The 18,313-nt window shown below is 38.0% G+C and overlaps 1 protein-coding gene across 2 annotated transcripts in view; it reads left to right on the top strand.

Annotated features, from left to right (window-relative positions):
- slit3 (slit homolog 3 (Drosophila)) overlaps positions 1–18,313 on the top strand; it is a 247,638-nt gene that overhangs the window by 173,977 nt on the left and 55,348 nt on the right. For both annotated transcript variants that reach the window (XM_085283729.1, XM_085283739.1), the window contains 8 exons: positions 701–864; positions 1,833–1,977; positions 4,890–4,961; positions 5,761–5,832; positions 7,099–7,170; positions 11,867–12,010; positions 13,050–13,213; positions 17,153–17,303. In XM_085283729.1, coding sequence (XP_085139855.1) covers positions 701–864; positions 1,833–1,977; positions 4,890–4,961; positions 5,761–5,832; positions 7,099–7,170; positions 11,867–12,010; positions 13,050–13,213; positions 17,153–17,303 — 984 coding nt within the window. The remainder of the gene's footprint in view (positions 1–700; positions 865–1,832; positions 1,978–4,889; positions 4,962–5,760; positions 5,833–7,098; positions 7,171–11,866; positions 12,011–13,049; positions 13,214–17,152; positions 17,304–18,313) is intronic.

The following is an 18,313-nucleotide window of genomic DNA, read 5'->3' as shown; positions in this document are numbered from 1 at the left end:
TAAAAGACTTTATTCCAGGCTCTTTAAGATCAATCACCTCTGTAAAGGGCATGTTCATGTTAATCACATTTTGTCATTCTGGGCAATAAAACAAGCCAAAACAACCAAATAAGGCCATATTAATAAGTAGGATCTTTTTCTAATTGCCCCCCTGCCCCCCTACCCCACCCTTAGATGTATTTTGTGATTTTCACTCTTGCTCTTGTTGTGCACTCATAGTTTCTAATTATTGCTTGGCCTGTTTTTGGTCTGTTTCCCATCTGACCAAATTAAATTTCTTCATTTTTTTAAAGATCTGTCTCTGTCTTTCTTTTGTAATTCCTTATTTTGTGTTTTAGGGATTTTTTTTGTTTCTAAAGAAATTGTGATTTAGTGTTGTGTTCCATCACTCTAGAGGGAGTCATATTCTCACAGACCTTGGAGAAATGAGGGTTGACTAAAGGACTCTGAGAGTATGTGTTGTCATGTTTCAGCTAAAAAGTAGCCTTAAGATCCTTGGCAAAGATGTGTAAAAACAAAAAATTCAGTCTGTTCTATTCGAATGCAGACTCAAACGCTCTTAGTGATGTGTTCTTCTGACCTGTTGTACCCAGAGTTGTTAAGAATTTCTTTTCCAGTCACAAATATTATTTTGGATTGGATAATAATCGTATTTAAACACAAAAATCTATCATCCTTTCTTTCCTCCATCTCACTTCAGCCGTCTGCACTCCAACAACCTCCACTGTGACTGTCAGTTGTCCTGGCTCTCTGATTGGCTCAGAGCCAGGCGGGGCTTGGCTCCCTTCACCCAGTGCATGGCCCCTGCCCACATGAGGGGCCTCAACGTCCCAGATGTGCAGAAGAAAGATTTTGTCTGCAATGGTGAGTTGACAACAACAAATTTACACACAGTGCTTCAGCGACAGATCTTTACACTCTGATATCACTATTTTTAATGGTGGTTAGTCTATTTTCATTGACACTGAAATAAAACACTTTTGGGTCCTTCTCTTTGCTCGGCTGCAGTTACATCATACTGATGCATAAATATAGCATTCATCTCATGAAGTTAACCTGAATTTTTGAGGAAGAGTGATGCATGGGTAGTACATAATTTAGAAATGAGCCAGTGTTCACTGTAGAGCTGTTGGCAGCTGACTCTGTGCTGTTGAGGTATACAATATAGAGAATATAGTAAAACTAAAGGCGGTATTATACGCAGGGTTGTTATCGTCTCCAGACAGCTCAGCATTGAGTTTATTACACTGACAGAATTACAGCATGTAGAGCGTGTAATCAGCTAAAAAGCCACAGTAAGAGCAGTAGTGTTATCAGCTGCAGATAGCACAGGCAATGTTTACAGGCTTCTGATTCAGCTTTCTGCGCTAATAGACTGCCAGGCTGCGCTCTCTTTATTAGCCTTAAGTCTCATTTTTTTCTGCCTACAAGCTACACAGAAAAGCACCTCTCATTGCACTTTTCTCCATTCTCCTCACTTACTGTCAATAAGAGACCGCTCTTTCTCTTTTTTTATTTGTTCACTATTTTTATCCCATCTTTCCACTTTTCACCATTTACCTGCTTTCCCTTTCTCTTCTCTGTATGTCTATCCTGTATTCCTGCTTACTCTAGCGATATTAGGTAGGCATATCTTGGCCAGGTAATGTTTAGCGAATAATCCCGTTTCATCTCAAAAGATAGCATCTTGTGAAGAATGTAGTGCAGTTTCTTTAGAAACCAAACAACAGCATCAGCTTTTTTTCATCCTCATATTTGGCTGATTGTAATTGCAAATCAAAAAAACAAAAAATAAAGAAACCAATCTCATATCTGTATATTGCTTTCTACAGGTCCAGCCCAGACCGAGTCCAGGACTTGTGCTCCTCAGGTAACCGTTTGCCCACCCAGCTGCAGCTGTAACAACAACATAGTGGACTGTCGTCGTAAAGGCCTTACTGAAATTCCAGTAAACCTCCCTGAAGGCATTGTGGAGATGTAAGACTGCTTTACTTGCTAATTCTGCAAATTCATATGTATATGTGTCTTGTATCGTGGGTTCATTCTATTGCAGATGGGGATAACGTGCGTTTCCTGGACATGTATGTATATGTCTCAATATTTCTACACTTTTACTGGGTGTTTTGGAAATTGCATTCTAGCCACATACCAGTGATTTGGTCATGTTTACGTACGTGTAAAAGTTTACACCAACTCTTTTGAGCATTATAAGATATAAAACGATAAATTAGGCCTCCAATCTATCCCCAGCTGTGGCACATTGTGAGTTTTGCTGTGATAGTTTGTTTTAGACTACACCTAAGCTCCACACTTTTCCTCGTCTTTCTCTCATGCTCTTCCTTTCTTTTACACACCGATTTAAACACACACACGCGCCACAGGGGGACGTGTTTGATATCCGTATTGATCGCTGTACCCTGTTTGTTTGCACAGAGGACAGCTGGTTGATTGCTCTGTGAGTAAAGGAGCAATTCTTGCCCGCAACTGCACACCAATACCGTTATACCTCCCCAGCATAAGTAATAGATTCTCACAAAGTCACGCACACACCAACCCACACATATGCAGACACAGTAGTTTTGTTTGCACAAATAAAGTCTGTACTTTGAAAAAAACAAAACAAAAAACACACATACAGGTATGTTTTTGGATTGAGCCATAAGTACAACAACACCTTATAAAATCTCCAGGGCATGCACACACAGACAGACATACACGCACACACACACATGCACAGCATTAGCATTGGATCTGTGATAATGAATGTTGCTGCTGCAGCACGAAACAATAGAGTATAATAGGATGATGTATTGTCATTCCTTTAATGGAGACAAAGTCATCCTTCTGAATGGCAGTGCCAAGGATCACTGCTACATGTCTGGATCCTTTTAGAGTCATTGTATAACTCTACACTTTAAATATCTTAACATAACTTTTCAAGTTAAATATAAAACCAATATAATTTTTATTGTCATGTTTGCCTCAACAAATATCTGACTCCAACAGACGTTAATGTCTGTGCTCTTTTCTACATCTCTGTATACGTGCACAATCAGCCCATTGTTAACACACTGGCTAACCTGCCAAACTCATCTCCTGTTCCTGTTGTTGTTTAATTGCCTCCTAACCTTATAGATTTTTTTATATAGCTTTTTAAAATGTCTCTTTTTTTAATACATCCTTTGATATTGAGCCTCTAAGTGTCTTTGTCTAAGGCTTGTTTAGCTACCCCTACGTGTAATTTGTAACTTGTTGTGTGTGCAGATTGTCTTTGTCAGTATCCATACATTGATTTATTTTGACCCCTGAGTTGAAATAAAGTGCTGTTGGCTGCCAGGGAGTGAAGTGATGAAATCTAAAGGGCAACACAAGCCAAGAAACAGGCATCTGTAGTGTAAGACCTGCGCTGCATTCAAAGTCAGGACAACGTCCGTTTTCATAAAACACAGCGGTCACAAATTGGCACACTAAGATAAAGTTTATCCACATAAAATGAGTCTTTGAGTCCATACTATAATTTGTTATTTAGAACTCTGAATTGACTACAGTGGCTCAAAACAGTGATTTTAAACATGATGCACAGATACAATTGCCATCAGGGAAGAAAGAGTGGGATGGTGAGTTAAAGTAAGGAGGATGACTGGGTGGGAGGCTGAAGAGAAGGATGAAAAGAAGAAGAAGAAGGGTGGATTAGTTTCCATTTATCATCCTGACAGCTGACCCTGTGGATGGCCTTGGGACCTCGCTGCATCCTCCTCTTTTCTCCTGATTTTCCCTCTCCTCTCCCCTGTTGTCTCCACTTTTCCACTCCTCTGATTTCCTTTTTATTGCCCTCCTTTCCCACTCCTCTCCTATGATTTTCCCTTTCGCCTTTTGTCTTCTCTCTTTTGTCCACAATTTTTTGACTCATTTTCTATCTTACTCCTGTGACTTTTTATTAAATACTCATTTTAATAAAACAGTAATTAATTTTTTTTGTGTGTTCATTTTTCCCTCCTTGTCATCACAACACCATGGAGACATGAAGAATACATGAACAGTTGAATGGGTTTCCTTGACCATCAGGAGAGCAGAAGCTAAACTGTAGTAAATTTTCCCAAATGTCGGCTGTGTGCCTAGTTTTGATGGCTCCCTATGTGATAATAGAGTATTACTACCAGTATGATCTAATAGGTCTGCAGCCTTCCAGAAAAAATGATGGAGTTCCCTTTGGTCCTTTTGAAAAAGCTGAGAAATTTTCAGTCTGAGGAGAATGATCGAGGAATCTATTGGAGATTCAAATTTAAACTATTTTTGAAAAGATTATTCTGTACATGTAACTGCTTTAAAACTGTTCATGGACAGTTTGTAGAAAAACCTATTAACATTCATTTTAATGTTTCAGTTCCCATTCATCATATCTCATTACATACTGCCCCTTTGGCCTTAATTTCATTAGAAGTACAAGTTTTGTTGTCAGTAGTCCAGATTTTCATCAGAGCCTTTTTCTTCTTCTACACTCACATCAGAATGACTCTATGTAAACACATTACTGCTGAGCTGCAAAACTCAAGACAACATTTCACACTGAGCGACCTTGGCCCGCATCTGCTATAAAGCACTGACTCACCTGCAGAAATATTTTGTAGATGTTGATTGGAACAGCCACCTTTTGAACTTTTTGTGCACTTGCGTTTGGCTTTGGTGGCGGCTAAACAGGACTTTATTATAACCTTGGAAGTAGAAAAAACGAGCTTACTGTGTCCAGTTGATATATATGTATTGGAAATTCATAATTTAATGTTTCTTTTTATGTTGACGTAAATGATCTTTTCAGTAATTAAAAAGTTTAAATATCTTCTCCATTTCTCTATTTTTATTCCTGTCTCTGTTCCTCTCTCTCTCTACAGTCGTCTGGAGCAGAACTTGATTAAAAGTGTCCCTGCTGGAGCCTTTTCTGCCTACAAGAAACTCAAGAGGATGTGAGTCTGTCTGGAACGACCTGCATACATCTAAACACATGCAAATACACACAAGTATTAAATAATAATGTTCAATATATTAAACAAGTTTTAGGCAAACTACATTCTAAACAAATGTCTACTTTCTAAGATATTTTTTATGATTGCTAATCTTAGTGTTATTATGCCATGACTGAATGGTATAAGTGTTGTAAATAGATATAAAAAAGGCCAATTAACCACTGAAAAATTGCATATGTACACAAAGGCTTTAAAAAGCTTTAAAAAGCCCACTACTAGATTTTCAAGTAAGATTAAGAAATACCAGAATCATTATACCTCACTATAAGGACCTATGATTGAGGTTTTTCCTCAACCATCATCTTACCAAATTATGACAGAAACTAATATAACTAATAACTAATATACTATGTACACAGTCATACAGATATAAAGATTAATAGTGGAAAAGTTGTTATCATGCAGATGCCCGAAAATGCTAAACACGTGCAAGGTTACAAGGTTATTCACCTCTCCTCAGCAGCAGTGTTTAACAATATATCTTACAACAGTCAAAACTGACTGACATGAACTGCACTTAACATGTCACTGCTTCCATTTTCTCGCTTGCCCTCATTTACTTATATATTCAGTCCCCTCTTTCTTACTCTTGTCCCCGTGCCATGACCTCTGCTGATGTACTCTCGCATAATCATTTTTCATACAGTTCTAGGACATTCGCACAAAAATGAACCCCATTGCTGTGTATTAGAGTAATCTCACACACACACACACACACTCTCCCACTCTTTCTCCCCAGTGACTTGAGTAAGAACCAGATTTCTGACATTGCTGCCGATGCTTTCAGTGGCCTTCGCTCACTCACCTCATTGTAAGTATGACACATGTGCATGTAAACGGACACAGACATGTACACAAACACACATCCAGACAGAAAAGTAATTGCATTTCCAGACATTAAGCAAATAAAAATGTTGTCACAGTTGATGCTGACAAGGGGAACACAGTGCAGCCGAATGTGTGTATGTTCTGTACGTGCATCTGTGAATATGTTGTTGTGTATGCAATTGTGCATGTCTGTGATCACTCACTATGTCTGTGTGTGTCTGTCTCTGAGGGTGAAAGTGATAAGAACATGAAGGACAGTTTAATTTGAATCAATCTGGAGCATGAAAATGAGACAGACAAGAAGGGGCAGACAAGGTGAACCCTACTGGGTGTTACGACTGAACATGTATATGCACAAACAAGCACACGCACTTACACACACATACGCAGGAATGTCACTGGGAGGCTAAACCTCTGCACTGGAGTCCTGCTCAAGCACAAGGTTACAACACATACAACTGTTCCAGTGACTTAAATTATGCAACTGCAACTGGAAGCACATCTCAAACCTAATTTCGGTCTTTGACTAATAAATGAGATCAATTGTAAAAAGCAGTATGCATAGTGAGAAAAGCCTTAGTTTCAACGTGACTGTGATGTCCATGTTTTCATCTGACAGAAGTTTAAAAAAATGGTTTCCACTGGAAACAGACAGCTTTTTGTCTTTGATTGCAACACAATTTCAGTTCTTCCAACTAAAATAGTTTTTCCAGTTGAGTGAACATGATGACTTTTTCATTCCTAGGAGATGCACTGAGCGTCTTTCTTGCCTTTTGGAGAGCTGAATAGTTGTAATTTAATGGAAGATGGGTCAGGCTAAGAAATACAATAATAACAATGAGGGTATTTTAGTTTACAGTGTCATTTCAAGTAGTTGGCGAATCGAGTGTATCTGCAGATTTTATTATTTAGATGTTTTCAGGTAGACTAAGTGTTCTTTTCTGTTACTGGCTGAAACAATTTTTCAATTCTTAACTTAAACAAAGACCAAAAATCTATAGCTCTCCATTGATCAACAACATTAACACAGTAAGCTATTTAAAAATTGGACTTAGGGTGATGTGTCTCAGAAATGTGTACAGGATATCTTCTTTCAGTAGCATCACCAAAACTCCCAGAATGTTCTCAAAATAAGAGAATCAGCAGGGAAACTCTGGAGGACCAATAAAAATATTTTATTAGGCCACACGTCGGACTTCACATCACATAAGTCTCAAGGCTTTAAAGTCATGTAATTTGTCCATTTCAGGGTACTATATGGCAATAAGATCACCGAACTGCCCAAGGGAATATTTGATGGACTGGTTTCCCTGCAGCTACTGTAAGTATCGTCTGTCTGGTCTGTTGTTCTGTGTGTGGCTGGATGCATGTGTGTGGTATCCAAAAAATACACTGGGCAGTATATAAAATAATAAAAATACGAAATCATAATAACACCCCAATAAAGAATGAACTACTGAGGAAACATTGTATACAGTTTGAGCCAAATGTTCAAACAGCTTCAGTTTCTTTTACTAAATATCAACCAGTAAACATGTAAAATGTCTGATTTTACTTTTCTTTTTTTATTGTTTGAAGCCAAACATGACAATATTTGGTCAAATAAACTATAAAAAAATAAATAAGGAGGTCCATTATAGCCCTGTGCAGCCAGTCAATTTAAAAGACAACTCAATTAAAAATACTCCAAAATGCACCAACATGAATGAGGGGTCCAGTTCAGTGATTTGAATTATCAGGCCTAGAATACAGCAGTAGTTTGCTACAGCGAGTTTAGCACACCTGACAATTAAAGAGGCAATGCTTCTAACTGTAAGCATTATTGGAACACCTCCAGGATGCATTATAAAACCACAGCAGTCTGCAGGTATTGGTGCTCTTGACGCCAGCATCAGGTGGCCTTTAGGAGAACTGCTGTGTTTTGGTCCCAGAGTTTGTCACTTCAGGTTGACATACTTCTGAAGTGGCCATCTGTGGAACTGCATTTATTTATTTTTTTTTGCAATTCCAATTGGCATTAATTGGTTTCAGTGGAGCATAATAGGCAGAAATTACTACATTTATATGAAGTGTACTTAATTTTCCCTGGTTATGGTGATTTACTAATTTGGCATCAGCAGTCCATATCCACCTCTGGACAATTATCACAGCTAAGGCCAATGGTATGGGTCGATGTTATTCACTATTGTGCAGTAACAGCTACTATGGAATGTTGTCTTCCACGATTAACCTTTGAACTGTCATTTATCTGTGTATGTCAGTATAAAATGCTAAGTATGAAACAAATAAATTGGTGTGCTGCAATACGAACTGTAATCTCAAAGATCAACATCTCTGGCATTAATCGAATCAATTGAGGAGATTACGAATGCTATAGATCAGAAACAGTATGCAGCTGGAGTATTTCTGGATCTCAAGAAAGCATTCGACACAATCAATCATGACATATTAATTAATAAACTGGAACGGTATGGGATTAGGGGGGTTGTACTGCAATGGGTGAAAAATTATTTAAGTGACCGGAAAAAATTTGTGAAGCTGGGTGTCCATTCCTCATCATGCTTGGACATTGCTTGTGGTGTTCCACAAGGCTCTGTACTGGGTCCAAAATTATTTATTATTTATATAAATGATATTTGTAAGGCATCTGATATATTAAAATTAGTATTATTTGCAGATGACACAAATATTTTTTGTTCTGGGGGGAATCTAAAGGAGCTGCTGGATACAATTACTTCAGAAATGTGCAAAATTTAAAAATGGTTTAACAGGAACAAACTATCGCTAAATCTAAGTAAAACTAAAATTATCTTATTTGGGAATTCCCTTAGAAATGCACAAGTGCAGATTCATGTAGATGGTGTGGAAATTGAAAGAGTACTTGAACATAAGTTTCTTGGTGTGATTATAGATGATAAATTAAACTGGAAGTCTCATATAAATCATATACATAACAAAATTTCAAGAAGTGTCTCAATCTTGAGTAAAGTAAAACACATTCTGGACCACAAATCACTCCACATTCTCTATTGTTCCCTGATTGCACCGTATTTGAATTACTGTGCAGAGGTTTGGGGCAATACTTACAAATGTTCGCTATCATCAATCTTTATATTACAAAAAAGGGCCATAAGGATAATCCATAAAACTGGTTACAGAGATCATACAAATCCACTATTCTTAAAATCAAAAATTCTAAAATTCACAGATCTGGTTCATTTTCTCACAGCACAAATTATATATAAAGCAATAAATAACCTGCTTCCTGACAATATTCTAAAAATGTTTTCTAAAAGGGAACGGGGATACAATTTGAGGGGGGAATTAAATTTAAAACATCCTCGTATCCGTACAACATTAAAAAGTTTTTGCATCTCTGTGTGTGGAGTGAAGCTGTGGAACAGACTAAGTAAAGATATGAAGCAATGTCCAAGCATGGCGCAGTTTAAAAAGCGGTTTAAGGATATGGTTTTTACAGGGTACAGGGAAAAGGTAGAGATTTGATAGGGTGTTCTTGTCTAATATTTTCCTGTGTGTGCGCATGCACGGGTTTGTTGGTATGGGTATATATGTATGTGTATATGTATGTATATGTATGTATGTATGTATGTTTATATATATATGTGTATGTGTATATGTATGTATATATATATATATATATATATATATATATATATATGTATATATATATATATATATTAAATATATATAAAATTGTAGGTTGTGTATCCTTCAGGTGTTAATGGGGTTATTGAAAATGTGTATATGTGCGTATGTGTGTATATACGTAGGTATGGATAGATAGAAACATATATGTGTATATATTAAAAAAAAAAAAAAAAAATTACACATAACATATAATGTAATTACAAGGAGGTATTTCTGTAGTCTATTGATACTAGATAGTGGAAAAGGGGTGGGATTAAATAAGCTTATGCTTCTTCCTGCTCCTTTTTGAACATGGACGTTATTTGGAGTTGTGGTTGCTCGTTTTCCTTTTGTTTGCTTTGTTCATTTGTCTCTTTTAATTCTATTTTTTTTTTTTTTTATACTTTTTCAACATGTTCAAAATAAAGATTCAATCAATCAATCAATCTCCCACAGTTCTTGTTATCTTACGTATTGTAGGGGGGAAACTATTAATTCTGAATAATTCCTCATGGGCACAGATTCAAACTGCAGCTGCTGGTTCAACATGCAGTAAAAAATTCTATAACAGCTACATAAGTACTGTATGTGGCATATGGTCCTCGGAAATGCCGCAGTCCACTGCAGAAACAGCTAATGTTCTGGGCTTTTCCATCGTAAAGTGAAGCGAAGCAAAGAGAATGAGGACGAGTGAGCCTAACCCACAAACACCTTTTACAGGCTTAGGTGGATCATTTGGATGCATGGTGCATAGTAAGAGAGAAAGAGAGAGGGAAAGGGGGTGGGCAGATGTGGATGGATAGATAAATTAATGGATGGCTGGATGAGGAGTGAAACTGACGTAGACATTGGAAAGAAGACAGATATGAACAAATGTATACATGCAGGAAATATTAGAAGAGCAGAAATAACTACTGGGAGATCAAATTTGTGCTTTTTGTGTCAACCAGTATGTGACACTGTTATCAATGAACAACTCAAATTGGAAAGAGCATTTCCTTATATTTCTTCATGCATGTATGCATTGTCCATTTACAGGATGATTCAGTCCCATTGTTGTGCATGTGTATAACAAACTGAATGATTAGCTAATACTCACGTATTGAAACATTCTAGCACTCACTCAGCAGGTGAATGGAAGAAATGCCTTTTAATATTTCACCACTGACACAAAAACCTCTCATGTCTCTGAAGGCAGTCAGTTTGTCAAGATTCACTCACATAGTGTAATAATTATAAATTACATTCAGCTTTCACTCTTGAATAGAATAGAGCATCATGTTAACCTATGACTGCAAAGATGTGTTTATTGCTTTATATAGCTACTGGTCTGTTTATAATCTCTGGGCTGCTTTGTTTTACTGGTGCGGTTTCAAGTAATTAGTTCCCCCTGTGAGCCGCCTAATGAGGCGTGGATATGTCGCAGAGCAGCACGTGTGCATGTATCACCTGCGAGTGTGTATGTGTGTGTGTATATGCATAAATTAGATGTGCCAGTACAGGCACTCGTTAGAGTGGTTTGAGAATGAACTGCCTTACCAAGCACCAAGTTAGTTACCTGTCAGGGAAAGAAAGGGAAAAAGTAGACTGTTTAGTGTGTGACAGAGAAAAAAGAATGTAACAAAAGACAAGAGGTGGGGAGGGTGAAAGAAGAGGAAAAGTGGAGACTGAGACAGACCCGAAGCAAGAAAAGAGGAAAGGTGGAAATACAGGGAAAAGCTGACAACTTGGAAATATCAGCTAATGACGTGTAGATATGAAAAGACAGCAAGATGAAGAGAAGGTAGAGGTGAAAACTTTTCTGTCATTTACTTAATCCTTCTATCACATTTCTCATTTCCCATTGCCTCTCTCCTCCATTTTGCTTGTCAGCCACGTTCGCTTAAATATATATATCTGTGTCAGTCCAAATTAAATTTTCACCTGTCCCTTCACTGTCTCACTCCATTATTTCCACCACCCTGTATCCATTCTTCCTCCTGCCTTTCCCTCCTTTCACCATCTGTCTCTCCCATCAAAACAAGGTATTACACTCACACACCCAACGGTGGATATTCCCCTCCTGCTCCAGAAGAGAAAGTATAAAACTGCAATTTTCAAATTTATGTGTCACATCGAGAAAAAGTATAATCATGAGTATGTAGGGAAGGGAGGGGTGAGTTTGGTAAGGGACAGAGGATGAAATAGTGAGTAGATGACAGGAGAGGAAAATAGTGGTTTTGCATTTGAGATGCATCTGAGAAAAATGAATTCTCATTATCGATGTGTGCGTTTATCTTTTGTTTGTCTTGAGCACAGATAATACAGCCAAATAAACAAAACAGAGGCAGATGAATAGCAAATGTTAATGGCTCTTCTTTGCATTTCAGATTGCTCAATGCCAACAAAATTAACTGTTTGAGAGTCAACACCTTTCAAGACCTACAGAACCTCAATCTCCTGTCATTATATGACAACAAGCTGCAAACCATCAGTAAAGGACTGTTCACCCCTCTGCGCTCTATCAAGACTCTGTAAGTTCATATATGTTGTTTTACATCATTTTGGTGTCTTAAATAGAGCTGCTGCTATCAGTTGAATCAATAATTAATATGCTGACATAAATGAATTGACAATAGACTGCTTAGATGCCTTACTAGTGAGATATTCCATGCATGTTCAGATGGAGGAGACAGCAGGGCCGATGCAGATTATACAGGAGGGATTATATGTCCCTTCAGCCCTGGGAATGCCTTAAGATCCCAGAGGAATAGCTGGCGAAAGTTGCTGGAAATTGCTGCACCTAGATTGGACTGATACGCTGGCAAGTGTTTTGATATGTGATTTTTCATTTTTACATCAGAAATACATTCTCAGTACACTGGGCTTCTGAAATAGCCAGCCGCTTTTTCACCAAAGGTTTTTACTGCAACATCTGTCGTTTCTCATCTAATATCAGTTTAGACTTAAGAATAACATTTTCACCGGTTAGTTGACACCGCAAAAGTAAAAACAGGGCAGTAACCTACTTGACTAGAAAGAATCGACAGTTGTCTGCTGATTGCACTGAATTTGTTCGTATTCAGGAAACTGCTGCAACTACTTGCAATTGTTTCCTGTTATCAGCACACGATTGCTGATAACTTTGGTCGTTCTATGATCTCCAACCACTGTTTCCCCTACTGTGACTGAACGAAAAGATGTATAGAGATGATAATTGAAAAAAATCTATTTAGAAAACTGGGCCTTCATTAAGTATCTATGGTCTTCTGTTGGTTAATTAATGAAGGTTATTAGTGTTAATGATAGCTATAAAATTCTTCTCATAACGCTCTCAGCTGCTTGAAACGTAAAATAACTCACTTAATGCAAGAGTAGCTCTCTTGGAAAACATGTGCCTTTGGATGGGAAAAGAAATGCAACAAATGATGAGTTGAATTGTAATTTTTCTGTAGAAGATAGTATTCAGTATATTTATCCAAACCCGAAATCTCAGGCAACTGTAGTAAGCTTGAGATTCTTTTTTCTACAAATCAAGCTTCCACTCTGTCCTTGGTCCTTTTTCTTTTTCAGTCATCTGGCCCAGAATCCCTTTATGTGTGACTGTCACCTGAAGTGGCTGGCAGACTACCTGTTTGACAACCCAATTGAGACAAGCGGAGCACGCTGCAGCCACCCCAGAAGGCTGGCTAACAAACGAATAAGCCAGGTGAAGGGAAAGAAGTTCAGGTGCACAGGTAGGAGATGACTTTACACTGATATACAAGCCAATCATGTATCCAAAATGTATACACAAAATTGTTTTGCAAACCTAGCTATGGATTCCCCCAGATTTTAGTTGTATATATGTAAAGAGAATCTATCCAAGCAGAGCACACAGCTAAAGAAAAAATGCAGGTAAGCATGCCTGAAAAACAGATGTAAATCAATCAGGTTATACTTGAAATGTCACATTTCACAATTGAAGCATTACAAATATATGAAGTATTAAAAGTGCATAAATAAAAACCGAAAACAACTACTAAACAGACACACACCCACAGTTCTTGTCTCTGTGGTAGTGTTGTCTTGCTCTTGTTTCCTTTGATAGGAGCCATGGGTTTCACTAATTACAACACAGACCAATTCAGTATGACGCAGCACAATAACTAACTCAGCAGGGACTGTCTATAGCCTGTGATTGCTCACTTGTGTGAACGAAATTATGTGTGTGTGTCTATCTAGCTGTGTGTGGCTACACTAAACATCAAAACTGCTTATCTGTAGTGGCTTTTTCCACACTGTTTGTTCCTGTCATAAATGCTAGTACTGGAAAATTATAATCCTTGAAGCTCTGTTGTGTCAAACTGGTTTTAGGCAAATCACCAATTTAGACAGTATAAGTAAAGCATACACACTGTAGTGAGAATCTCCTTTGCTTTTTCTAGCAGACCAGCGTCTTGTTATCAAGGGCGACACCCTATTATTAATGCTTTGTTTTATATCTAAAACCTCAAATTTGCAGAAGAGCTGAAAAAGTTGATCAAAAGCAACTTTTTAAGCACCAGAATGATTGTTTTTACTGCAACCATCACAGCATCTGTCAATGTGCCATAAAAAGTATTTTTTGACATAACATAGTCACCCCTTCTGCTCTGTGAAATGGTGTGTTCCCAGGATCAAATGGACACACCATTAACAGCATAACCAATACCATTAAATGGCAAGAGGTTTTATCCAAAGTGCTTGTGGTGGCGTGGGCACACATCCTATATTTTTAGCTTAATATCTCAGTGGTATTCAATCTCTTAATGTTTGTGCTCTGCCCATTGAGGTAGATAATAATCAAGATAACCAGATTACAAATTCCCCTAAACTTGGTTATGGCTGTCGTCTTTGCTTTGGCCCTTCCTCTCTGCAGTCCCATGCCTCTCCCTGCATCTCCTCTTCCTCTCTGGACCTTTGTGGATATTCTTGCTATTGGTGGGCAGTGCTCTGATCCTGCCACCCTCCCTGTGTGGATCTGCGGCTGTCTGTTGCCTCTCCTGTCCAGTATGGACCCTGCCCCCTGACTGATTGGTGCAGCTCTCTGTTGCCCCAACTTCCTCCTGTGTGGACCTGCATTTTGATTGGTTCTTGTGCAGCTGTCTCTTGTGCTTGATCTAACCATGTGGCCCCGCCTACTGTAACATCACATGGTTCCGTCAAGCGCCAGGGACCGCCTAGCACACACCTACCTGCCTCTCCCAGCCAATCACACACCTTGGAGCAAAAACTGGGTCAAACATTTAACCTTGTTTGCATTTATCTGTAGGGCTTGTAATATGTGAGTATGACTGTGGTTGAAATAAATGAGTCATAAACTGACATTTGACATTAAAATACAATCAGGGCTGACTATCAACACCTACTAGTTTTCTCTTGCTTATCTCATTGTGATGCCCTGTGGAGTTTTCTTGTAAACCAACACAATTCAAGTGGGTGTTTATTTCCAAGTATTATCTGTTTGTATGTAGCTTTCAATTTATTCTCGGTCTTTTTCTTCTTTTTGTCTTTTATTGTTTTGCCTGCTCCAAAACTTAATTGGTCAGTAGGTCTGAACTAAATTGCCAGTGTGCACCCATGTGTACTCGTGATACTGTGCACTTGCACAACACAAACCAGAAGTAGACACATTTTTAAATAAAATCTTTATGGTGACACTCCGGCTCAAAAACTCCACAGGGTACATTTAAGTGAATTGAGAAACATCCACATTTCGCAGTTCACCTTGATTGCAAAACTGCAAGCATAAATTTGAACTCTAAAATTGCATTTAAACAGATGCTCCTACTTTTGTCATTGTGCTCTGGAAACATCTCCTTGTAATGCTTCAAAGCACATTACAATGAATGCTTGTTTTCTTCACATTTAGATTCTCCGATCGCATGTCAGTGTTTCAGTGGTTAGCATGGCTTATTGTGCATTCATGTGCTCCTTAGATAGCCCCATTTTCCTCTGGTTTTTGTTTGTTCTGCCAGCTTTGATGTGTTTCTATGATTTTGGGTTGGAATGTGGAAACAAAACTGATGCTGCAGACAAGATTTTTTTTTGTATCTCAGTATGTAGAAACAACACTGGTTTCTCTTTCCAGTACACAACTCAAGTTGAGTAGAAAAGAACTAGTCCCTTTTTCCAGCTTATCCAGCTCTCTCTTAAGTTGGAGCAAGTATTTACAACCTTATTAAAAATTTAATGCAAGATAAAAAAAACATATATAATACTTGAATTTTTACCATTAAACTTTCTCGACTGCCATCAGCCAGATATGTACTTTATCTGATATGTATTTGTGTGTGCGCTCTACAACAAAAGTATCTCAGACTTTACATGTTCTGTCTCTAACTTTAGGAGGACGTCCATGTGAAGTTTTCCCAATTATTCCAATTATTCCAAAGCCACATGATTGCACAAATATTCCATCACCTCTCTAGCCCTACACACCTCTCACCCGTGTGTCTGCTAAGAAAAATTCAGCCATTACTATTATTAAGATGATAAAAACCCACCTTCCGGTCTTTGCTTAATTCCCCTTTATTATTCTCTTTCCCTTTCATCCGAACTTTCCCTTGCTCTTTGCTCTCTGTCAGCTTACCCAACTTAACCAACAAGGTTAGAGACAGCCCAGAGACAATATTGCAACATATTTTTTCCATTGAAAGAAGCTAGCCATGTCTCTCAAAAGATAGACATCACTTGAAGGGCACTGATCATTTGCAGAAAAAAGAAAAGAAAACCTTCAATAGGTGGTCTTAGTTGTTTAACAATGAGCAAATGAGTCATGAAAACAGACTGGAGGCAGCGAATACTTTGTGCCAATGCAAGAATGAAGAGTAGTAAAATGAAGGAAAGATTACATTGACAGAGAGCAGATGGATAAACAAAGAGAGAACAGGAGGAAGAAAAAAAGATAATGATAACGGCGTGAACTATAATGAGAGTACAGTATGTGATGCATGAACGCACGTGCTGCATGATGCAAACCGGGTCTATTCTACAGGCACTCGCAGTCATAAATAATATCTGCTCATATTATATCTAAATAACAGAAGTGGTCTCTGGCTCACCTTGTTAAACAAAAACATCCGGGGTTAAACCACATTTATCTACAAGGTGATTCCATAAACCCACCTGGATATCTGTTCGTTAACTTGATTTACAGCAGCGGCCATGCAGAATTACTGCTCCCTGAATCAGCCCCGTGCCTGCTTGCAGTACAGAGCTGTAGCAGCAACTGCAGCCTGCTGTTTTAAGTAGATGGACTAGTTTTGTTTTGGTGTTGCTCATTCTGACTGAATTGTGACCGTCCTAGAATTTTACCAACAATGAAACTTCTCAGGAAACAGTTCAACCAGATAGCCTGGGAGAAGAATAACAAAAAATATTGATTTTCTTTTTGTTTTTCTAAATATAAAATTATGTAAATGATTATATAAATGGGATTATGTTTACATAAGTTTGAAGTCTTGTGTCCATGGTGTCTTATTTGAACTTTTTTCCTCTTTTTTCCTCCCTTTGTGCCTATTCGCTATTGCCATAATTTACCTCCTTTTTTCCATCCCTTCTCTTCCTAGCTGTTTTTTCTTCTGTCTTCCTCTTCATTGTTATTCCTAGTTACATTTTTTTTCTTCTTTTCTACCCTAAATTCTGATCCGCAGGTCAGGAGGACTATCGCAGCCGTCTGAGTGGGGAATGTTTCCAGGACCTGGTATGTCCAGAGAAGTGTCGCTGTGAAGGCACAGTGGTTGACTGCTCCAATCTCAAGTTGACCCGAATACCGCCACACATCCCTGAACACACCGCAGACCTGTAAGTCAGCTGGCCTTACTGTTTTATATAGATATACATATATGTGCAAGCTCTTCAAAAAGCTGAAACAGTAAAACAAAACGCGTACCACAAAATCTCAAAGAAGCTTTTCATGTTTTTAGAAGCATATGCACGGACTAAAACACCCACTTATACATATGGCAATCGTGTGCCATGAAATAGTAGTAATGTTTTTAAGGCCTGTGTAGATGGAAAGACAAAAACTCACATATGCATGTCCTTTTTGTCTCTCTCTGCTTCTCTCTATCATGAATGTCACTTGATTTTTAGCTCTCAGACCAAAATGCTCCTCAGCAGTCTTTTCCATCTCCCTCCAAGTCCCAAAGGAGCCATCATCATGTCTGGTGAAGGGTCTCACACTAGAATACTGAATAGTCCCATTGATCATTCACTTTCTGGCTTAAAAATGAGTAACAGATAACGCTACAGGAATACTGTAATATCTGTATGATTTCATGTGGGTTTTAAAACACAGACAAAAACATTTACAACAGTTAGACTGTTAATCTGTAATAATTACCAGAAAGGTGTTTTTTTTTTTAAAGCAATTCCTAATGACGGGTTCTTATTAGTAAAGGTTTTTTTTTTTTCACTTTTTGAATTAAATAACACATTTCAAGACATCACGATCTGCTTTTGGAACGTGGTCCAAATCTACCTTGATTCATGCATGGTTTTTCAATATGCCACCATGTAGAGCAGGGTGATATCACCAAAAATATTTATCACGTTATACATTTGAAAATTTGCGATAACGATATAACTGACGATATAATTGACACTAGACAAAATACTTCACAACTCCACAACTTTATTAGTGCAAAAAAACCCAAAAAAATCATCAATGTATTTTCACTTAAACAAGCAGCTGTTTTTTATGTGCATTAAAGATATATAAAAATGTAACAGTGCAAATGCAAATTCCTCGCTGACAGTTTAACCAAAAGGCATTTCCAGTGGAAATTGGCCGACATATCCTCAGCATAACC

The sequence above is a fragment of the Mchenga conophoros genome, linkage group LG2 (genome assembly GCF_057382185.1).
Source record: "Mchenga conophoros isolate Kocher_MC1m ecotype Shallow Benthic linkage group LG2, M_conophoros_male_GT1.1, whole genome shotgun sequence".
In the NCBI taxonomy this organism is placed as follows: Eukaryota; Metazoa; Chordata; class Actinopteri; order Cichliformes; family Cichlidae; genus Mchenga; species Mchenga conophoros.
The sequence above is the reverse complement of the archived record's forward strand: the minus strand, read 5'-3'. Positions and strand labels throughout refer to the sequence as shown.